Raw genomic sequence first — 22,819 nt, 5'->3', positions numbered from 1 at the left:
GAGGTAGTCCCAACGCTAGCCTAGAGTTTAGGATAGTAGCTTGAGGCGAATTAGAATGCATAGTGTTGATTAGTCCGTTGGCTATAACCACTCTCCTGAATTGTTTGCTTTTTGCTCCCATTCCGCCTCCCATGTGACATGTACCATATAGATCCGGTTCCAGTTCTCGAATCCGTACCCGTATCATTTCCAGTAGAGAGTAGTCGATGTCAGGCGGAAGACGAGAGTGAAACGAGAGCCAGGCGCATTGATCGAAAGATCGAGAAACTATCCACCGACATGGACGATGTAAGCGCCAGGTTCGATGAGGCGTTTGAGATGTCGGTGCCCGAGGACGAGATCAGCGCCCTGCAGGGCGACTTTTCCAAACTTAGCTGGGATGAAAGCGTTTCCCCCACGACCAACACCATGGCCGATATGGCACAAAACCAAATTACTCCCGATAACGATATCCAAGATCTCATCGCAGGTACCCTAAGCGAAAGCGAAGCGTCTAGTGATAAGCTATGATTTCCATTTTATTTGCCTCATTCAATGCCGTTGGTAGAGCAAAAATACTCACTATAGATGTATGTGCTGTATTCCTTTTGATTTATGTTGTCCTAGTGAAATGGCAGAACCATATTCGCGGCCAATAATTACTTTTTGATTGATCAAGTTGAGCTCTAATTGCATTTAAATTTTTTAATTCATTTTGTACTCATATCATATGAAATATGCATGCTCTCCTATACTAACCTATACTACCTATCTATCTCTATAAACTTGTGTTTCCTATGCTAACCATATACTTGAATGCATATACCCTTATATCACCTACTCTATTTCCCGTTTCTATCCCGTAATCGTATTTACTCTTCCTCATCTTTTGTTCTCGACTTTCACAACACTTTTAAAATTGCTTTCGTTTTCACACCTATTGTTTTGTAGAAACAGGCGGCGATTTACCAAACTCAAGTGAAACCGATACCACTCCCGTACCACCGTCGAAAGAATCGGAAACCAAAACCGAAACTGAGCCGACGGTAATAACCAATGCCTTCACTTCCACCAGCCACGATACACCCACACCAAAACCAAGAGTACTCAAAGCAAGCTCCCCCGTCTCCGAAGGCACTGATAGCACTACCATCCCTGGCCCAGTGCCGAAGCCCGAAATACCGATTGATATTAGTTTTGATGCCGCCGCACCGGTTCCAAAGCCCCGTGCTCCTATTAAGCACACGGAACCATTTGAAAACCTGGCTGCCCTAGCTGAACAGTCTGATAGCATTAGTCTGAGGAGCTTCGAGCTTACAGAGGACATTTCCAAGACGGACGAGCCCTCCACAGAGCTCTCCATTCGATCCCAGTTGCGGGACATAGTCACAACCACCACCACTGCTTCGGAGGATCACACCGAAAGCTTCGAGCCAACGAGTGAGATTTCCGTCGATGATGCCGACACTGAAAAATCAGAGGGTGCCGAAAAGACCACTAGCTTTTATATTGGGGAATCCAGTCGTAATGTTATCATCAAGACATCGACACGCTCTGCAAGTATTACACCGCAAGAAGAGGAAGCTCAGGGCGAAATTGGCATTGATGCTAAAGATATTTCCTTAATGAAGGAGGTATCCGTTGACTCGGACGAAGCCAACGACGTTTTCAAGGAGTTCATCACGATGAAGCCCGAAGATCCTACTGCAATGGACAGCAAGATAACCAGACAAGGCTCGGAAACTCGGAATGACATACTCGAATTCGAGAATGCTGATAAGGACAAGACTGCAGAGCAAAAGATGTCCAAAGTAACGACCGAGGAGAGTTTAACCACATCCACCGGCTCCAGTGGTCGAGCCCTCATTGAAATTGCTCCTTCGAGCAGCGAAGATCCCGATGAGTCCAGTAAGGAAATTCCGGAAATTGTAAATACAATCTCTGAGAAGGCAGCCTCAACTGAAAGATTTGAATTGCCCTTAGAAAAAAGTGAGTGGGAAACATCAGAAAAAGAAATCCCAACTGCGGGCAAACAAAAAGTAGTTCACTCGCCTCAACAACCTCAAGAAACCAGCATGCAGAGTACGCTTGATAAGTTTCTCGTAGATGAAATCCTGGAGGAAGAGCACAGCACTGAGGATAAGGAGCTTAAAGACTTAATCCAGGGGACCTCTTCCGAACTTGAATCGAGTAGCTTGCCTCAGGGATTCTCTTTTGCTGGTGAGAGCGAGGACATCTCATCATTCATTGGCATACCCGAAACAAGCATGCAGACTTCCACTTTGGATAGTACTCAGCCACCAGAAGGTCTGTTCGACACCACAATCAAGGAGACCCTTAATAAACAAGCGGCAATGGCCCATTATGCCCACGATGTCTTTGGCAGGGGAGAAAGACGTGATGACCACGGCTCGCTAGGTTTCATTTCCACCGGCACAGCCGAGGAGTTGAGCTCCATGGAAGAACACTTGGCAAAGGAGGAACAAGCCTCATTGGGCTTTATTTCTACTGAAACCGCCGAGGATTTCAGCTCCATGGAAGATTATTATTCTGAGAAATTGGCCGTCGCAAGTGTCGTTGGTGATGAGGCTGCAACCGAAAAATCAATTACAACAAGCACTTTTGAAGAGCTCTCGTCTGATCAATCCATGAAGCCAATTGATGCTGTGGTTCATCGACTTAAAACCGAGACGTCGCCGGACTCCATTAACCGCTGGTCTATTCCCGATGTAGACACCTCTAGCTCAAGCGAGAGCTTCCACCGAAGCTTCGATAAGACTCAAAGTCGACCTTTGTCCTCAGACTTGGATAACCTTGTGACCACCACAGGCACTGGTACCTCAAGCGAGTACCAAACCGCGCGGGAATTCACCACCACTGGTCGCACAGATGGAACCGAATATATTAGTGCAGTCAGCACCCTCGGAAGCAGTAGCTTAGATTCACAGTCGGAGACTTCGGCCAATTTGGCCAGCATTGATGTGTCCGAGCTGTCGGAGACATTGGTGGCCTCCTCTGCCGATGTCGACGCATTTGAGGCCGAAGAGATGTCGCGTCTGGGCGATCTGAGAGCCGATGACGAGGACAGTGATGAGAGTGTAGAGCTGCCAGGAACTGCTTATCCAACCAGCGAACAGCAGAGCCTCATGAAGCGCTCCCAGGAAATGATTTTCAAGCCAAAAACCCAGGACGAGGAGTCCTTGCCCGTTCAGGTTGCGCAAATCGAGGAATATCCTAAGGCCAAGGAGGCGGAGCGCACCTGGGGCCTGGCCTATCCCTTGGAGGATAGCAAGGTGGATAGTCCGCGGGAGAGTGAAAAAGGCGAGGACATCCTCTTGTATCACGCAGATCCACGTCGGTCCATTGACGAGTCCAAGCTGGCCTCTAGCCTTGACGAAGGCAGTATTCTTTCCGTGAGCATGTCAAGCACTTCTAACATTGATACTGTTGTAGAAAACTTTGATGATATTATTGGATCTGCCGGATCTTCTTCGTTGACCGGCATCGAGGGTTTCCAGTACGGCCATGATGAGTCTATTCCATCTGCCTCAGTGCCCGAAGACGCCACATTTATGCTGGAAATGGAGAGCAAAGAACATTCCCCACAGGATTCGAATGCCAGTACTCCTCCAGGCGGGGAATCAAAACGCCGGGGTCACAAGCGTAATGAGAGCATTTCGGGAGATGCCTTGAAAAACTTGGACAAGGAGGTTGCATTACTGGGCGAAGGCAAGGAATCAGAAAGCGAATCTGACACAGATCCCTACGAATCGGAATATGCCCGCCAGTTCCGTTCCCCCAAAGAACGAAAGAGCAAAAAGAAGAAGCAGGCGGCAGCCGAAATGGATCATAGTGGCGAACTGGAAAAGCGTCCATTTACACCATCCCAGTTGGTAGCCGAGGTTATTGTGGAGGACAGCGTCACCGAGGAGCTAGAGGCGGAGGCAGCAATGATCGAGGAGCGCCGTCCTTCCCAGAATATGCAGGACTATTCAAACATACCCGACATTATGGTCACGGAAGACATCAAATCGCCCATCCTGGAGGAAGAGACCGACGAGTTCCCCGAAAAGATGCTCTACAAAGTGCGTACCGAGGAGGAATTGCACAAGGCAAGCGACACCTCGGTATATCAGAAGGCCAAGGCCGAGGAGAAGGAGCAGGACTTTCAACGACGGGTGCAGGAACAATACCGTCAGAAGCTCGAGGAATTGAAGCGCGCTGAAGTGGGAGCTGAATACGATGATCGCAAGGCTCCCGATTCACCAGACTCCTTTGAAATGGTCGAACAACCCGATATCTCGGATGAATTCGTCATTATTGAGGAGGTGGCCAAGGAGGCCAACGAAGTAGATCTCGGTGGTCAGAGCATAAAGATTAAACCAATTAAGTACGTGCAAAAGCACGACGAGGATGTTGAGAAGATCATCATCAAGTCAGCGCCTGCGGATCCCAAGCTCGGATCACAGCTCTACAAGGACGACCTGAATTTTGAGTTCGAGGAGAGTCCTCCCACTGGAGCCAGCAGTAGTAGCGAGCAGCAGGAGGAGAGCGATTCCAGTGAAACTGCAGCTGCCAACAAGCGCTGGGTTGAGATGCAGTTGACCGACAACCAGCTGCGATATCCATATGATTTAGCTGGAGCCGTGCTGGAGGACATTAAAGAGGAAGACGGAGAGTTTGAGGTGGGCAGTAGCCGCATCAGCAGTTTCAAGGATTCCTTTTCGAGCACCCCCGAGTACGATGTGGCGGCACGGCGCTATCATTCTCGTGGTGAGCACGACGATGTCTCAATGAGTAGTCTACAGGAGTTTGAGTCTCTGGAGCAAGCCATTTCCTTGGAGAACCGGAATCGCACACACCAAGGTTCTACGGATTCGAGCAATGGAAGCTTCACCCGCCGATATGTGGTTCGTCACAGTGGCAGTGGAACTGCCCCCGGTGACGATGTATCGGTCTCAAGTCTCAAGGACTTCGAGGGTCTCGAGAATGCCTGCATTGAAGCCCATCTGATTGAGATCAAGGCCAGGGAGGAAGCTGCATTACTTTCGCGCTCGGATGAGTCTAATAAATCAAATGGCAGCGAAAAAGGAGCCACGGGTAATGTTGTGGTGACCAAGGTAACGCGGACCGTAACCCGCACCGAAGTGGTGCCCTCAAGTCACGTAGAGAGCATCGAAGCCCTGCTAAAGCAGAAGCTGGAGCGGGAGGAAGGATCTGTTCAAGGGAAAGTCACCGACATTAGCACCACTGAGTTGGATACCAAGTATAAGATCGACAGCCAGGACTCCGAAAAGGATAGCATCGATAGCATGGAGATCAGCAAGAGCCACGACATGATGACCAGCAGCATTGAGAGCTTCGATATCTCCAAGGACGCCACCACGAGATCGGACATTGATTCCTTGGAGATCGACAAGCGACACTCGCGACAGGAGAGCATAGAATCCTTCGGCGATGAGCAGTTGGATCTTATGACCAAGTTTGTTAGCGGCGGTGGAGTGACACTAGGTGATGGGCTGACCACCACCACGACCACGACTACCACCAGCACGGATGCCGATGGGCACGAACACACGGTGACCAGGGTGATAACCACTACAACCAATGTGGGTGGTGGCATCCAGGAACTTCCAATGGATGAGGCCGGAATGTCGAAGGACGTATCGGTGGATTCCTTAAACATGTGCGTGGAGCAAACAACCAGCTCGGCTGGCACAACGGCAACCTACCAGACTAGCGCTGGTAACTCCCAGATGTCCGGGAGCGTTACCAGCTGTGCCTCCAGCACTCTCATGGAGGATTCATTCCCTGGTGTGGGTGGCATGTCGTCGTCGCAAATGTCGGCCAGTTTTTGGTCCCACGATGAGTCCACGGTGGTCGAGGATGAAGGACGCGATCTCGCCAAGAAGCCACCCCAAGGCCACTAAACGCTGGATGGGATTAGGAGATAGAGAGACAGAGAGAAAGAGCAAGAGGGAGAAGAAAAGAGATATATAAGAGATGTCACACGTAATCCCATATGAAAATGGGGCTTGAACGGTGACTTAGAATATTTGGCTAGGTAAGCATCACACGGCAAGGCTGCGCGGCTTTTCGTTTTACTTTTGTTTTGTGTCTTTACTTGGTCTTCGATTTAGAAGCAGAGCTCAACTTTGACAGAGAAAAGTAATACTCGCCGCTCTACTTAGATCAAAATGGTTATTAAATAAGGTTCTTCTCGTTCTATTTTTGCAGACAAGGCGCCCTTCTAGACGAAGCACTAATGAATGAGTTTCTGGATGAGAAACGCATCCTTACCGGCTCTGAACATCACCGATTTCAAATCGAACAGCAAAAGGGATTTATTAATTAGCAAATTTGACATTTTCCATCTACACACACACACATTTTTAATGATATTGAAGTGCATACACGAGTTTTTAAAGGCAAATATATATATTTTATATATTTATAAAAACTATAAAATCGCAGACATGAATATGAATACGAATATGAATATGGCAACCATTAGCCGTTCAACGCATTTTCTTATTGGCTTTAATGTTTAAAAATTAAATAAAGTTACGGCAGAAACCGAAAATCTTTGTGCTAGGCGTTGTAATGGAATACACATTTGCTTTTAATTTGATGTAGTTATTATATATGTACATGTACGAAGGAAACTTATTATTAAATGAATCGCTTATTATTGTAGTTTAATTTAAGCAATTATACAAACGCATGTGAAAAAGGGGACGCAATGAAATAGTTGAAGCGCGGCAAGTGAAATGCTTTTAAAGTCTCATTTTTTACAGAACCAAGCAAATTTTTTCGCTTGCATATTTTAACAGTGAAACATACATAAATATACAATCTGAAAAACAATGCATAGATCAAATTTAAAGCATATACAAACAAGATATGAAATTAATTCACATAGAAATACCAAAAAACAGCCATTAAGTGTATCGCTAATTTTCGTAATGCACATCTTGCGTGAACGAGTATTTGTCAAAGAACCTAATTATTGAAAGGATTTAAACGTTTTAGCATCACCACTGTAATGGAATATGAATAAAAATAATATTTGTGTTAAAAACATACAAGAAATATTGAATGAAAACGAAAAACATTATTGTATTGTAAACCCACACGCGTATGAATAACCAAATAAAATGCTTAATACAAATTTTGATTGGAGTTCGAATTTTTGGGTATGGGAGAATTTTTAATTCTGGAGGGTGGCACTGTAAGTATACCGGAAAAGAGATAATAAGATTTCTTTAAACTCTGTAAAATATACTTTTCGTATCTATTAGTTATAGTTCTTGGTACCTTTTCTTTTTTAAAAGTTAGTTCTGCGGAATGATTTAAGTTATAAGCAATATGTGTTTTTTAATAAAAACAACACAAGGATATTATGGTCACACCATATATTGCCTTTTTTTAATTAAAATATAATGAGGATGGCAATATGTTATGCCTTTTCATAACATCTTTAACTGAAGTGAATGCCTTGCTTAATCTTTTTAAAGAAACAAATTACATTTTAAAGCCTGTATGGCTTAAATGTTTTAAAAAAAGTAGATTTTGTAATAAAATAGGTTTAAAAATGGTATTTTTTGGTGGTATATTACGGTATTCATTTTACGGCCTGGCCGTATGGCATTTTTATCGTCATCGGCGCGGTCACACTGAATCGGGCAACATCACCGTGAAAAAAGAAACGAATTGGGGAAAATGTGGTTTTCGGTCAAGTGATAGCCGCAACGCAGGTGAGCTGGGCCGAGGAAAAACGGATAACGAACCGTGAAAAGCGTCAACTGGCCGGAAAACTCCTTGGCTGGGCTCTATGCAATTCCTGGCCCCAAAAACTTGTCGACGTTCGGCTGTTTTTGTTGTTGTTGTTGCTGCTGCTGGTGCTGCTGCTTGCTGATGGCTGCATTTTCGTATTGGCATCGGATTTTTCTTGGGTACCATTCGACGTACATATAATCCGTAGGTGAAAATCCAGAACCAATTGCTAATGCTGAGCCCGTAAAAGAAAGGCAATAGATACAGCAGATCCGACGGACATTTCTAATTATACAACCCAGGCCGTAGCAAAAACGTATTTTCACCCGAAGATCCGAAACTGGTTATACACACATCGCAAGGAACACGGGAGGTTGGGAGGGTGAGTAAAAATCGATTTGTTGCACAAAACACACGACGAGTGGGCGAAAATCGGGGGCCGAAAAGTGGGGTGCGGCTATATAGCTGGCATAGCTATAGATTCTAGGTCGACCTGGGATTATAGTACAATATCTGGCCATCTTTTTTCTTGCAGGCTGCCCCATGGACAAAATCAAGTTAAAGGTTATTGGCGTGCTGCGCGAACGCGATGTTGGAAATCGTAGTGGTTCTGGAGGATTGGCAGCAAGTGCTGGAGCAGGAGCTGGATCTGGCGCTGTTTCGGCCACCGCAGGTCATCAGTTAGCCTCCGCAGGAGGAGTGGGCGTGGCGCAGCCCTCGATTGGGGTCACACCGGATAATAACAACGACGGCAACGCCCCGGGAGGTGGAGGAGCAATAATGGAACCCCAGGCAACGGGAGGAGCCGGGCCATCTGGGGGAGTCGGTGGCGCCGCTAGAACATCGGTGCTATCCAGACCGCAGACCTCCAAGATAAGCGCTCTAGACCTGGCCGGCATACTCAACACGCGGAGAAGACTCGAGTGGACCAAGGAGTGGCTGCGCAAGAACCAGGCCGAGTTTCTCAGCAAGGAGAATTTACTAAGTGAACTGCAGTCGCGCAAGGATGAGTGCTATCACTTGAATTACTTCCTAGCCATAACAGAGAGCCAGTTTCGGTATCTAGTGCAAAAGCTGGAGCCCATCATTAGCCAGTATGCTCCGCAGCGCAAGAAGAAGTCCTTCAGCGCCGAGGAGCGACTGGCCATAACGCTCAAGTATTTGGCAACGGGTAAGTATATATGGACGTCCCATCACGGGCTACTTATTTATGTACGTATCTCTATCCCCACGCAGGTGAAGTACATTCTTGTCGAAACTACTGCTTCCGTGCCTCGAAATTTGTGATAAACGAAATGATTGCCAATATCTGTCTGGGCTTCTACGAGCACCTCAAGGACCAATACGTGACACTACCAAAGACTGACGATCAGTGGCGCAGCGCCGCCGAGGAGATGGAGCGCAAGCACAACCTGCCCCACTGTGTGGGCAATCTGTTCATGCGCAGCATCCAACTCCAAGGCTCTGGAACAGGTTCGAGTTCCGGGGCGGCGAGCAGCGCATCCGCCGCTGGCGACGATCGCAAGCGCGCGACCGTCATCTTCACGGGCATCGTCGATGCCGACAACAATTTCCAGTACGCAAAGGTGGAACGGGCGGCGAGCAGCCGACCCAACGACATCTATAACCAGACCACTGCCGTTGAGCTAATTAGGCACAAGATGCACGCTCTGGAGGAACAACAGTCGACGGAGATGGACCGACAGGGCTATTACTTTGCTGGCGATTCGGTACTGCCAGCCACCTCGTATCTGGTGACCACACGCAATCTGCCCAAGGACCGGGCCGTACTGGAGGCCCTGGAGCAGGTCAATGCCCATGCGGATCAAACGATGCGGATACTGTGCAACATGTTCCCCATTCTGGCGCAGCCGCTGCGCATCAGTGACAAGCACATCCGCGAAGTGGTGCTCGGCTGTGTGGCCCTGTACAATTTCCTGCGCAAGACGGACGACTCATTTCGGCGCACCAGCGACAGCATCGTGCAACAAAGGGCAGAGCAGCAGCAATTGGCCTACAGCGTCGATAGCGACGAAATTGACGACGATTGCATCATGCTAGCCACCGAGGAGGAGTTACGCGAACGGGCGGAGTTCACGCCCAGCGTTGGACTGACCACCTGCTTCCAGCCGCTGTGTACGCAGCGTGGCGAGACGCCCGAAGGTCTGGCTAAGAGGGACTGGCTGCTCCAGCTGGACTTTGGCCAGCAGAGCGGCAACGGAAGCGGTATTGGCATAGGAATTGGCAATGGTAACATGAGCGGAAACGGCGGCATGGGCGGCAGTACAGACAGTGCGAGCGGCAGCTCAAATGGGAGTTTATATTAGTGCAATTTACCTAAGTACTTTACGAATTTTGTATAGTTCCTTGTTTTATATTTTCTAAATCTGTAATCTGTAACCAGCATCTGTTTGCCACGTTGCCGACTTTGGTTTACCTCTCTCGTTTGGCGCATTATCTATCTGCATACCATTACGATTACGTTCACGTTCGTTCCATCTGCGTTCCGTGCTTCATCTAGGGTTCTGTATAGTTAGCTTAGTTTCTTGCGGAAGTTCCGGTTCGGTGAACGATGCTATGTGATGTCTCAAATCTCTATTGTGGCCCAGTGCACTGCTCCTGGGGAGCGGCCTGCTTATTAAACGGGTCTGGCAAAAAAACAAAAAAACAAACAAGGCGGCAGCTGACAAAAATGTGCGAAGTCGAAGAAGTACATCGGAAACAGATCAACAAAATTAAAATTTTAGTATTCGTATTTAAGCAAAAAAAAAACAAATTATACATAATTATATTTACAAATAAATGTGTAAGGAGTGGTCTTTACGTGTCGAAACCTTATGCAATGCCCGCTACATTTCACATTTCCTCGGACCAGTGGGGCCACTGCTGTATCAGAGTGTACAGTGCCTCTCCAGGACTCATGGTAGCACTGACCTGGCGATGGCCCAGTAGCTTGTAGCCCTCCACCAGCTGGGCCTGTGTGACAGCCTGCTGCAGCAGCTCCTTGGCGGCATCCAAGGCCGCCTGGCTGGGCGCCCGTTCCTGAAAGTTACCAATGAACGCGATGCCCAGGGAGCCATCGTTATTGGGAGCAGCAAAGGCGCCTTTCTGGCTTGGACTTCTGCCTTCATACACCTTGCCATTGCCGCCGATCAGGTAGTGGTAGCTTATGTCCGAGAACTTCTGCCTGGTCATTTGGAAGTTTTGCAGATTTCGCATATGCTGGGCGCATGTGACATCATCCGCACAACCTCCACCAGCTGTATGGGCAATCACAGCCCGAGGCAAGGGAGTTTCCATGCTGTCCATGGCTCCGTTCGGTGGCTTGGCATTCCACTCGGCCCTCGTCACTATCGGTACTTCCCCCTGGACAGCAATGGCTGTGAGGCCAACGATGAGCAAACCGATCCAAGTCATCCCACCTTCGTGTCTGCCAACTGACTGGGCTGGGATCTTATGTGCTGTGGCACCTATGGCCGCTGATAAGGGGAGTGCCCCCTGGGAGATAGTCTCACGACCCCATATTGTATGTAGCTCATGAGATGGGGGGATTTTTCTTGCCAGTGATAGATAATTGGGAGAGGGGAGTTCTATTACTTGGGGGATACGATTAAAGGAAGCACTCTGAGAATTTTGCTAAATGGGTGGGGTTTGGATAGCGAAATTCCCCTAACGACTACACATTGTGGGCCACCGCAAAGGGGATTTTTATTAATTTGTATTAAAAAGTGTAAGATAATAGCACTTAATTCACTTACCACATATGCACTTCATTAGAAATTGGTCTCAATTAGCATGAATGGATCAGGATCGATATGTACATACATATATATGTATGTGCATAAATACGAGGCACTACACAAACTTCTTACTTTGGTTATTTCACATTTCTTCTTTTTATATTTTACACCAACATTCGCGAATGAAGATGAAGCACTTTTGCACATTGTCTTTTATATTACCGGACCACAAACTCGTTTTAATTATCTAGTTATAGCGATAATGTAACAGCACTATTTTCACGCATTTAAGCAACGGACTGCATTTTACTGCATTTTTTGATGCGATCGAATTACGCGCCGAATTGCATGTAATGTGTATAATAGAAACAAGGTGAAAGAGTGAGCTTTCGCGCAAGTGCCGTTATTTACATCTTGTACAGCATACTCTTTCGCCCAATTTCTGCTTTCGAGTAAGAACTAACTGTAATCAGCTAGCTCTCCGTAAGCAAACGTAAGTGTTTGATGCGATCGAGTTACTCGCCGAGAGCGAAAGCGTGTGCTTTCGCACAAGTACCGCTATTTTCACCTGGTGACGCCTTCTTTGATCGAATCTTTTTCAGTCTCTCCTTTTGTTTTGCCGAAGTGGTCGCTTTGTTTACCGTGCGCGTGATTTCTACTTTTTAGTAAGTTATTACTACAGCTAGTTTCTAGACGTCGACTTAAAACTAACTGTTATCAGTTATCTAAAGAGTTACATTCTATACAACGTCAAAGTAGAACGTTAATATGATTCTGTTTGTTAGCTAAAAACATCTGCGAAATACTACGAAGTAACGAATGGAACCAACACTATGTCGGAAATAGTGAATTATAAAATGGATAAATTAATGGAAATAAATATATATGTATGCAGAAAATTAGGTACATAAATAACATCCAGATTTGTAAAATGGAAAAATAAAATTGGTTTGCAAATATATTTTGGGAAGTGTAGTGTACACTACTCTACATAAATGTTATTGAATTATAAAATTTGAAATTGCATTTATAATCCGAACATCGTGTGATAAACTTTTCACGGGTATTCCCCGAAAAATGTGGAATGCCCTTAAATGTATTGAGGCCCCTCGATTTATGCGTACTTTATGCGAGTTAATACGAGCCCACAGAAACCTCAACTTGACACAGATGTTCTAGGCAGTGATTTAATTAAAAAACTTTTGCAATTAAATGCAAAAACTGCAAAAAACAATGCGGAGTGCAGGCCATTAAGCCCCCAAAAAGGGGCGTGATGAGGAAGTGAAGTCGCAAAGTGACAACGAAAATGCAAGTAAGCGCCCTCAATTAAAAGCCAAAATGAATATAAAATGCGATGGCAAAGAGGAGGCGAGTGGGCGGATGGGCGAGGAGGCGAGCCCAAGCCGCAACATCCAGAAAACCCAAAAAGCCGGGCTAAAACCGAAAACCGAGGCCAAAACTATGCGCGGCTGGAAAAACCAGCTGGTGGCGGGAAAAACTCGCCGTTAACTTGAATTTAAGTGAGTTCGCCACTCGGAGCAGCCCTCGAAATCCGCCCACCCCAAAAGAAAAACCGTGTTGTATGGTTATTCGAATTGTTTTCGGGAGAGTTTTCCGAGTTGTCCTGCCGAGGAAAACATATTTTTTTCGCCGAGTCCATAGTCTCAATTTAATCTGTCCCGCATTTGGGTGCAATTTTTGGGGGCGCCAAGTTGGCTCATTTGCAAAATTGTCAGATTTATTTCGCTAATTGCTGCTCATCCGTTTAATTAAAATTAAAAGAACTTGCACAAGTTTAGGGCGAAAGTTTTTACGCGAATTCACTGGAATCTCGCATTGGGCACGTTTAGTTATCCTTCGCTTTCCCGCGTTTTCCTTTTCCACTTCCATTTTCCATTCCATTCCCCACTGCCGTTGGCACACAAAGCCATCTATTAAATTGCAGGGAAAACTTGGAGAATCCATGATGTTGACGATGACGATGGCGATGGTGATTATGATGTTGTGTTGCATGATGAAGAGTAGGCCTTCCATTTGTCTGGACAGCAAACAAATTAAACTGCAGGCTCCGTTAAAGCCGTCGCAAATTCCCAAAAGGTGTCAATCGTGCAAGCCCGGAAAGTTGTGGCCAACAGCAGCAACAATTTGCACCCAATTCTGCAACATCTGCTGCCTGCCACGCCTTCCCCCCCTCCCATTTCACCACCTCCCCTCCTCGAAGGCTTTTCCACGAAACAGGAAAGAGCAAAAGTTGCCTGCAACTGCAACCACAGTGCGGATTTGGATTTCAAGTAACTTTGCACTGCGGATTGACACCTCCCTCTGCTTTTCGCACCCACACCCCTCTTCCCCACGAAATTCGAAATTGGGGGTCGTGTCAGATCGGGGGGAGGGGGGCGGTACTAGGAGGCGACATTTTTATGACAACTTGCTTAAATTCCATAACAAGAACTCGAGCAGAAAACGAAAACTTATTTCGTTTACGAGTCGCGCAACTTGTGTCCTGATATTTTCGAAGGCCCTGCCGTCTTATTCGCTAATGAATAAAGTTCCCGGCTATGAATATGCAGGAGCAGAATTCAGGACCTTAACCTTAAAGTTGCTTCGAACTTTCTGTTAAACAATGATTGAAATTTAAACCTTTAAATTCAAGCTGAATATGTTGTACTACTAAGTGACAAAGTGGGTATTACACAATCATTTTGGCCACATACATAAGTTCATGCCACATTCGCAAATTCAACATCATTCTAACACAAATAGATTAGTAATTTTATGTTTAATCACCTTGTTTTTTACTTAAGTGGGGGAAACCAAATGCATAAATATACAAATGACAAGCTGAAAATAATCATAATATTTTAAGGCAATCTGGTTTAATCAAAACAATCTGTGATTATTTATAAATACGTATAATTCTCATTAAGCATAAGAGCATATTTTCCATTTGAATCTAGACATCCAATTAAACTCAAACATAGCTTAATTCGGGCGATCTAAAATGCATTCTATAAATTTGTGGTTTTACTAAGATTGGAAAATTGCACTGTGCATCTGCAATTTATGCATTGCTATTTGGTGGCGAACCACTTGATTGTCGACTTTAATTGGCCCATAAATAGGCTTTAATAGTTCGCACTGTGATATTTGAAAGTATGTTCTACTTTTCACATTTCCCCATCTATTTTATCATGAACCGCAGTCTTTTGTGCTTACGTCTGCTCTCTCCAAGTTGCAGTTTGGCTCGCCGCAGTATTTGTAATATGCAATGGAAGTTATGCGGAACAATATGATGTTATATTAAAGCCAAACGACGTGCGTAACTGCAAACTCATCGTCCTTTGGTCCTTGCCACTTTTGGCGTCCAAAAAAACCCGACTCCATCTTCCTTCGCCATGCTGACATCTTGTCAGAAAATTTTCATGCTGCTGTAAGCTGTTTTCATGCACATTTTGGGCACTTGTGCTCCCCACAAACACTTCAATTTTTGGCTTCAAGGATGCGTGTGTTTGGCCAGGATCCAGTATGCAGCATCCCGCATCCAGCACACCCAGAGCTCAGCTGCATCCAGGATCCTCAGACGCAGCCGATCCGAAGAGGCGGACAAACATCAACCAGTCCCCCGAGCAGCCCGTCAAAGTGCCGGAAGGAAGTGCGCTGGGGGAACCTACTGGCTCCTAGCTGGAGCGATATAGGGGCAACTCTTTAACCATAACTTTTGATATATGCTAGGGAAATATTGTGGGAGTGCACTCAATCGTGGTTGGCGTTGGCTGGCCTGGCATCGCCATCAGCAGACGAGCTCTGCTGCGCTTTTTGTCGATGGGCAGGGGGTTTAGCATGTGTAATAGTAGTGCTGCCATCAACTACTTAGCGTCAAAACGCTTAAAGTTGAATTTGTAACGCTCGAAGTGAGGCGACGACCAAAGTCAAAGCCAATGGGGTGTGTGTGTGAAAGGGACAGGCGCTGCAGGACGAAGGACGAAGGTGCCGTCTAATGCCAGTTTAGTCATCTATTTTTATTAAATCGCCTCGGATGCACACACACTCTACACTCCTCTCCTCTCCACTCCTCTCCTCTCCTCTCCTCTCGCCTTTGTCCCCTTTTGTTGCATCGCCCGAAAAACGTTACGTATACGCTGTGTGGGCCAGCACAATGGAGTGGTAGCCACGGGGGTCATAAGGCATCATCAAAAATATTATTTATCGGGCAGCCGAACATTTCTTTACAATCTACGAAGTTGGCTTCTATTTGAATGAATTCTTTAAAGTAATTCTTGATTCCCTTTTAATTGCATTTTACGTTGTTGTTCTAGTCTTTCCAAAGCGAAAGCAATTCATTACTGAGATAATTTGAACGTACAACATTTCATGAAAGCATGTTGCAAGCTCAGCAGAAAATGGTTATTAAGAAGTTGTTTATCGCTTAGATTTCTCCAACTACTAACTACAAAATAATCAAAATGCAGCTGCAGAATAAAAAGTAAATAAAAAAGAAACTGTTGCAATTGCAGGTGAAGAAGCTCACTGATAAGCGTATGAAACAGCGTTTCAGGTAATTCCTTTAAGAACTACTTGAGCAAGTATGGCATGGCCCTTAAAAATACTTGTATATACGAGTATACATATAGATGGCAAGTGTGTGGCGATGGCAACGGGAGGTCGAATGACTTTAGAGCCTTGATTGCTGCACTGCACCCACCACACCACACCACACCTCACCTCTCCTCGCCTCACTTCACTTCACTTCGCACAGCAGCTTATTTTGGGGGTTTAATTTTGATTTAAACGCTGGCAGACAGCTTGAAGCCCGCTGCGTGCTGAACCGGAAGCACAGACATGCCCGTTCACTCGGACATGGCAGTTTTCAGCTTTCAGTTCGACTCTGCATCAAGTTCTCTCCCCTCACAGCTGGGCTTTATTGAAATTCAAGTTGCACTTTCTGTGTGCAACCCACCCAGTTCGCTTTTCGCTTCGGTTTGGTTCGGCAGGCGGAACTGGGCTAATTAAAGGACACTTTAAGGCCACTGCTATGCCAACCAATCGATGCTGCTTGTCAACCATTTAATTTTCATTAGATTAAGAAAGCACCTGCACTCTCAAAGATCGAGGTATTACTATGTACAGGGGAAAAAAAAGGGAGAAGAAGCAACAGAAAGAACTTAATTTTATTAGCAGTATTGTAAAAATATAAAAAGGTTTCCTTACTATTTTATGGATAGTCTAGTAGATGAACCTGCTTATTGCTGAACTCAGTTCTTTGAAGGTTCATTGAAAGCGGCATTGATACACAAACCTGTAATATAATTACTAGTTCGAATGGTTTTTCTGTGAGTGTCCTGGAACAGATAGAAATGGGGACTATCCAGACGGCTCCCGTCTGGCAATAGCTGCCGTTGCTATTGCTGTTTGCTCTCGTTCTCGTAAATGTAAAAGTTGCAACTTGTAGCCTCAAAATAACCACAAAGTAAACACCAGAGTGGCGTAGTCAGGAGTCGGTTGTCCGTGGTCGGTAGTCCTTCGTCCTGCGTTCTGCGTCCTTCATCCTCCGGGTCCGTTCGGAGTTGCTGAGTGGCTGTTTTGGTGGCGAAAGAGGGGTACGTCTATTTGAATAGCCGGCGAAGACATTGCGTGCTCTCGCACACAGTTGCAGTGCCACGGACAAGGACATTGTACGTGAGAACAGGACACGGCGCAAGCGATGCGTCGATGTCCTTCGGCGGAGCTCAACCGAACTGAACTGAATCGAGCTGGCCAAAATAAATAAGTGTGTAATTTAATATTTAAGGCTTTGTCAGTAATTATTTCATCGCAGATGGCGCAACTTTTCCTTTGTCGTTGCCATGGAAAGGCAAAGGACGAAGAGGAGCACTGGCCTAGGGTCCTTGGGATGGAGATGCTCTTGATCAAATGCACTACTGCTGGCTGCTAGATGTGCTGCAGCAGCACTCATAACTCGCCGTTGAGATCGCAGCTTGTGGCAGGGCAGGGACTTGTTAAAGTGACCCACTTGCCGCACATTTGTCTTTATTAAATGCGAAAAATTACGAGTTCACGAGCATATAAATTATAAACCAATTTAATAACCAGCCAGGCACAAAATGTGCTCAAAATGAACTACCAATTTGTGGAGAACAACGGAACGAAACATAATAATGGCTCCGGGTGAGCGTGAACATGAATTACGAGTACCAATGGATGGATGGTGGGTAGTACTTGACATTAGGTGGCTTGGAAAATTCGGAGGGCTTCCCAGTTTCCCAGCTTTCCCAGCTTTCCGGTTTCACGCAGGGGAACACCTGTGCGAGCCATGGGGTTTTTAGCACTCCTTTATGCGCTGATATGCATACATATCAGCTTTTCGCTCTGAATATGCGCATAGTTTAAGCTTGTAATTATTCCAACATTTAGTTTAACATTTAGCCACGCCCACACGCCCCCTGACCCCGCTGACGCCCACGATTTTGCCATGGCAACGGTGTGCATTTCGCTTTAGAAACTCCCGCCCTGGAAAAACTCGAGTTCGCTGCATGCGCGTGTTAAAGTGAATTTGAAATGATTTATTGCACATCTAGCCAAACCACTGATACTACAAATTCTACAATTACAGGGCACACACCCTCACACCATCACACCCTGACAGCCGCCCACCCGAACACCCCATTTCTGTGGCTTTACATCTTCTGGCTTTTTCCCAGTGTTTTTCCGGCTTTTTCTCCTTGGCTCGTTAGCATGTTAATTGTAAAGCGTGTCCTAATTGCATTTTACCTGCAAAAGTAAGTCCAGGTTTTTGTCTCACGCTGTGCGCTTTAAGCCTTGTTTCCCAGACACATTATACCATATAGAGTCACTAAAAACAGATTGATGGTAATATATTGGTAATAAGCCTGGGTTTTTGAAATGGGTTTTATTTTTGTTGGGCAAATATTAATACTAATTGTATGGTATACAATATACAGTACATTAAAAAACCTTAGATCTTTAAAAATGAACTACTTAATATTTGTATAAGTCAATCGCAAGCTTATACTGGGGAATTTACACTCAAAAAAGTATAAGACTATTTCCAACTTATAAAGGGGTGGCCTACAAATCACTCGGTTCAGTTTCGAGTAAAAGGACAAATTGGAACCCAATGGGAATGCAAAGTTGCATCAAACTCAAATGGGATCCGCAACCAAACCTGGTTTGAAGTCCTTTCCAAGGCCCCTCCAACTCGCAACTCCAACTTAATACAGGATCTATTCAAACAAGTACGTGTTCGTGTCATACACCACCCTAAAATGGGCTTTAAACCTTGCCAACTTGAGCAACGAACTTTGCAGAAATGAGCGAGTCTCAAACGAAAATTCAGAAGCGTAGGTGTTTGAGTGGATTGCCGAGTGCTTTGTGGGCGAATCACGATAATAATAAATAATGTTATTTAATTTCATAAATTAATAAGGCCATTAAAGCACTCGCAGAGACCAAAAAGGTAAATGAGCAAATTAAACAAATTGCCAACTGCATTCGAAAATCACATCAATCAGGCAGCTGAATCTCAATGGCAGGGTGGCATATTTATGGACCAGATAGCTGCATAGAGTGGGTGGCCTCTGGGGATAGGGGTATAAAGAGGTCGCTATCAAAGCATAAAAATAAATTGATATCACAGCGAATTTGAATGAGCAATATGGTGTTCCTGCTATTTTCCCTGCCCTGCCACTCGTTCATATATCAGCGCTTCTTTTTTTGCCATGAATTATTTTGCCCGCTGCATGTGAAATTTTGGCCAAACAATTGCAAAGCAGCAGATGCACTTTAAGAAGTTTTGGTAAAAGGATATGATTATATCTCTACAATGTGGAGATTGCAATAAATTCATTTTTATGTTGCTTTTCACAGCATTCATTATAGATTTGCATGGACTTATAGCAAGATTGTATACAGTTTGCTTAAAGATTTTTATCCGTGTAATCATAGTCGTGGAATGAATATGATGCATGAAATAACAATAATGAAATGACAACAAAAGGCACGGATAACAAAAGGATTGCCAGCGAGAAAGAGTCGGATGCACGGATGATGGATAGAGAGGCAGATATAGAGCCACATGACTGGGGCAATTCAAAATCAAATGTGATTTTTGGTCACTTTGAAAATTGTTGATTAGTGACGCCTGAATGCAGCCCAATGAAACCGGAGGAGGAGGCCGCTGCATTAAAGCAATTTCAAGATCTCCGCCCGCCTGTCACTCAACTGCGGGAATCCAAAAGGGTAGTACCCTGGGAAATGGCTTCGAGTTTGGCATGGTATGGGATGGGATGGGATGGAATGGAATGGAATTGTATGGGATGGGATTGGATGAGTTGGTCAACTGGACATGGCACTGAAAGTGCAACTCAGCCGGCCGTGCACTTGGCACACTAGTCCCAACAATTGATGGGGTACAAAAATAAAACACCGAAATGGCAGAGACCTCTACGTAACCAAAACCTCGGTGTGCACGGCTGTGTGTGGGCGATTCCATTTAAACAATTAAAGCAACATAAATTAAAAATGTGGTCAAGCGCCGGTCACCGCCAACAGCGACAAATTGCATGTACCAGTGGTAACTAGAGCCACATCTGCCACGCCCCCACGCCCCCGCACCCACACCCACATCCACACCAGTGCCATTAATTCGAGCATATTAATTCGTATCCACATGCCACTCTTCTGTGTGTGTTTTTGGTTTTGGCATAACACCGCAAACGGGACGCTCCCCTTTATTGTTAATCAATTACAATCTGCAGTATGCACTCCATCTTTGCCAAATTATTAGCTCTATTGTTCGAATTGGTTGAAATTATTGGCTCAATTGTTCGAATTGGTTGGAAAATCATTGGGAAAAATACTCGTATTGTGAGGCAGAAAAGTCTTAAAGTAGGTCAACACTTTAAAGACTTTTTGCAAACCCCTTTTCTTTACTTTAAATATTCATTTGCGTCAGTTTGAGTGCAGTAAAACTGCAATCGATGTATACATTTTTGACGGAATACAAATTGATTGTTTTATAATCAATCAGTGTTAAGCCGGTAAGTACATGTAGATGCAATACTTTCTCTATTGTACACATAGATATAAAGGGATATATTATATTAACATTGGTCAGGTCAGTTCAAAAGGATATAGAAGTTTTACATAGGATATAGAAGAGGTTTTCACTGTATCTTTTTTGGTAAAAGAAAACAGGAACTTATAGTTATTTCCGCATTTGAATATCCGTTATCAGTGCAATGTTGCCGTTTCCTGTTTCAGTATTTCAAAAATTAGTCGGTATATTTTGGGAGAGCTCATCGGTTTTGGATTTTTTAGCGCCCAAGTGTGGGTCACACTGCAGCTCGTGTTATTTAACGTTCGGTAAAAACATCTGTTTATTTCAATTGCAATAAGTAAATTGCACCATGCTAGGCCTACGAGCGGTGCTGCCAAGAGGGAAACAGTTCGCTGTTGCCCTGGGAAATGCCAGCCGTCAGATTTCCCTGCCCCACAACTGCAGATGCATTGCTAGTGCCACTTGGACGAAACCACCGCAATCACAGCCACAAAACTTCCAGCAAAACAGGTGGCTTTCGGTAAAGTCCACGAAAACTGAATCCCAGGATGCACTGCAGCGAATTTACTTTGGAACTCTGGCGCCACGAATGAAAATGGTCAAGTTCTTTTCACTGAGCACCAGCTTAGCCGGCTTGGCCGCGCAGCCAATTCTCCTAGAGCAGGGAATGAAAATCGGGGGAACTGGAATGGCCGTATTCCTTTGCACCGTCGGTGGATTCTTCACCTTTGTGACTCCACTGTTGCTGCACTTCATCACCAAGAAATACGTGACGGAGCTGCACTATAATCCACAAACGGAGGAGTACACAGCCACCACAATATCCCTACTTCTGCAGAAGGTCAAGGTGAGTAGAGTTAAATTTAATTAATAGTTTCTGTCTTAAATGTATATACTATTTACCTTCTAGACTACGTTCCGACCAGATGATGTGGTGGTTCCAGAGGTTCCCGGCATGTTCACCTCTTTTCTGGTCAACAAACGACCACTCTTTGTGGATCCGGCGCTTTTCGACGATCCCGAGCACTATGTTAAGATAATGGGTTACGACAAGCCGATCGATTTTAAATTGGACCTCACTCCGAATCCTGAAAAGCCGAAAAAGAGCGAGGAGCAGCAATAAAAAGAAACTTCTTAATTACGTGTTTTTTTTTTTATTTTCTCAAAGCAAGAGCCTGAACAAAAAAATCTAGCATATTATGCAGAATTCTAAAAAAATTTCGGACAAGAACCGAAAAAGAACTGAAAACTAGTGCAGATATGAAAAATCTCTAGAAAATAGCTAATTCTGAGTTTGAGGTTGCAAGACTTAAAAAGGAATTTAGATTTTGGTATTATTTTTGGCAGTTGAGCTTTTTTAAAGTATCCGATGCGGTCACACACTTATTTACATTAAACATATGATGGGCACGCCGGAATTAAAAATAATATTAGAATTCAGGTAAATAAAGCATGTATTAAGCATTACTTGAACCTAATGAGTCTATTTTTCATTTAATTTGATAGTGCCGGAGCGGAGTTACTATTTGGTAACATAAAACGCCGTGAACTGGCTTTGGAAGGTAATCAAAAATGTAAGTTTCGAAAAAGAGCTCTTCAAATTGAATTAAATCTGTATTGAAATATATATCTTAAAAAGGGACTATTGCCAATCTGCTCAAGTGGATGCATGCCAATATTTTAACGGAGCGTCCGGAACTCTTTCTTCAAGGAGATACTGTGTAAGTTGGTCTAAACTATAAGGGAATCATAGTCCTTACTTTCTAAGTTCTATTTTCAGGCGACCTGGAATTTTGGTTCTCATAAATGATACAGACTGGGAATTGCTGGTAAGTAAGAATGCAGAATATGGAATACCTTCAATTACAAATAATTCAACTTTTAGGGTGAACTGGACTATGAGCTGCAGCCCAACGACAATGTGTTGTTTATATCAACCTTGCACGGCGGTTGAATAATGTTCTGGAAACTAAATTAGTAATAGAGTTTATTTTTATACTGCTGCCATTAAAGGGTAATCAAAAAAGAAGCAAAATAGTATTTGACTGAATCAGAATTACGTCCCTTTACCAAAGGCAAAGGCCCACACGATGGTTCGGGTAGTAAAGTTTTCATCATATCATCTAGAGTTTGTAAGTTAGCAGGTTTGCGCTATTTATACGAGCACCTCGATGAACAATCACTTGGGAATTGTAGTGCAGCTATAAATAGAAAAGCTCGGCTGTGGTTTGGCGGGTTATTCGAAATG

The 22,819-nt window shown here is 44.7% G+C and overlaps 5 protein-coding genes across 6 annotated transcripts in view; 4 read left to right on the top strand and 1 right to left on the bottom strand.

Moving 5' to 3' along the window:
* LOC122616673 overlaps positions 1 to 7,150 on the top strand; it is a 60,679-nt gene extending 53,529 nt beyond the window's left edge. Inside the window, exons 29-31 of the mRNA XM_043792212.1 lie at positions 152 to 469; positions 931 to 6,043; positions 6,217 to 7,150. Of these exons, the coding sequence (XP_043648147.1) occupies positions 152 to 469; positions 931 to 5,909 (5,297 nt within the window). The 3' untranslated portion in view covers positions 5,910 to 6,043; positions 6,217 to 7,150. The remainder of the gene's footprint in view (positions 1 to 151; positions 470 to 930; positions 6,044 to 6,216) is intronic.
* A 484-nt stretch (positions 7,151 to 7,634) lies between these two features.
* Positions 7,635 to 10,593, top strand: LOC122617603. 2 transcript variants are annotated; one of them, XM_043793524.1, is made up of 4 exons: positions 7,635 to 8,137; positions 8,291 to 8,926; positions 8,992 to 10,096; positions 10,160 to 10,593. In XM_043793524.1, exons 2-3 carry the CDS (start codon positions 8,299 to 8,301, stop codon positions 10,080 to 10,082), a joined length of 1,719 nt encoding a protein of 572 aa, XP_043649459.1. In that variant the 5' UTR covers positions 7,635 to 8,137; positions 8,291 to 8,298; the 3' UTR covers positions 10,083 to 10,096; positions 10,160 to 10,593. The 2 variants fall into 2 exon arrangements, with proteins under 2 accessions (XP_043649459.1, XP_043649458.1); XM_043793523.1 differs by having other exon boundaries at positions 8,992 to 10,593.
* On the bottom strand, positions 10,491 to 11,207 carry LOC122617606 (peptidoglycan-recognition protein SD). Its single transcript, XM_043793529.1, has one exon. It carries the CDS (start codon positions 11,170 to 11,172, stop codon positions 10,612 to 10,614), a length of 561 nt encoding a protein of 186 aa, XP_043649464.1. The 5' UTR covers positions 11,173 to 11,207; the 3' UTR covers positions 10,491 to 10,611.
* Positions 11,208 to 20,839: 9,632 nt separating this feature from the next.
* LOC122617071 (transmembrane protein 70 homolog, mitochondrial) lies at positions 20,840 to 21,712 on the top strand. Its single transcript, XM_043792755.1, has 2 exons — positions 20,840 to 21,418; positions 21,482 to 21,712. The coding sequence occupies exons 1-2, from the start codon at positions 20,921 to 20,923 to the stop codon at positions 21,692 to 21,694; spliced, it is 711 nt and encodes a 236-aa protein (XP_043648690.1). The 5' UTR covers positions 20,840 to 20,920; the 3' UTR covers positions 21,695 to 21,712.
* A 66-nt stretch (positions 21,713 to 21,778) lies between these two features.
* LOC122617072 (ubiquitin-related modifier 1 homolog) lies at positions 21,779 to 22,600 on the top strand. The gene is made up of 5 exons (XM_043792756.1): positions 21,779 to 22,012; positions 22,078 to 22,145; positions 22,211 to 22,292; positions 22,352 to 22,400; positions 22,457 to 22,600. The coding sequence occupies exons 1-5, from the start codon at positions 21,972 to 21,974 to the stop codon at positions 22,523 to 22,525; spliced, it is 309 nt and encodes a 102-aa protein (XP_043648691.1). The 5' UTR covers positions 21,779 to 21,971; the 3' UTR covers positions 22,526 to 22,600.
* The last annotated feature ends 219 nt before the right edge of the window (positions 22,601 to 22,819 follow it).

Source organism: Drosophila teissieri, chromosome 3L (assembly GCF_016746235.2).
Source record: "Drosophila teissieri strain GT53w chromosome 3L, Prin_Dtei_1.1, whole genome shotgun sequence".
Taxonomy (NCBI): domain Eukaryota; kingdom Metazoa; phylum Arthropoda; class Insecta; order Diptera; family Drosophilidae; genus Drosophila; species Drosophila teissieri.
Note: the sequence above shows the minus strand (reverse complement) of the source record. Positions and strands in the feature narration are given on the sequence as shown.

Excerpts from the sequence above, each read along its gene's own strand:
- LOC122617603 (XM_043793524.1), top strand. The coding sequence starts at position 8,299 with ATGGACAAAATCAAGTTAAAGGTTATTGGCGTGCTGCGCGAACGCGAT. Across the intron at positions 8,927-8,991 it reads GCTCAAGTATTTGGCAACGG|GTGAAGTACATTCTTGTCGA; the intron begins GTAAGTATATAT and ends ATCCCCACGCAG.
- LOC122617606 (XM_043793529.1), bottom strand. The coding sequence starts at position 11,172 with ATGACTTGGATCGGTTTGCTCATCGTTGGCCTCACAGCCATTGCTGTC.
- LOC122617071 (XM_043792755.1), top strand. The coding sequence starts at position 20,921 with ATGCTAGGCCTACGAGCGGTGCTGCCAAGAGGGAAACAGTTCGCTGTT. Across the intron at positions 21,419-21,481 it reads TACTTCTGCAGAAGGTCAAG|ACTACGTTCCGACCAGATGA; the intron begins GTGAGTAGAGTT and ends TTTACCTTCTAG.
- LOC122617072 (XM_043792756.1), top strand. The coding sequence starts at position 21,972 with ATGATGGGCACGCCGGAATTAAAAATAATATTAGAATTCAG. Across the intron at positions 22,146-22,210 it reads TTTGGAAGGTAATCAAAAAT|GGACTATTGCCAATCTGCTC; the intron begins GTAAGTTTCGAA and ends TATCTTAAAAAG. Across the intron at positions 22,401-22,456 it reads ATACAGACTGGGAATTGCTG|GGTGAACTGGACTATGAGCT; the intron begins GTAAGTAAGAAT and ends TTCAACTTTTAG.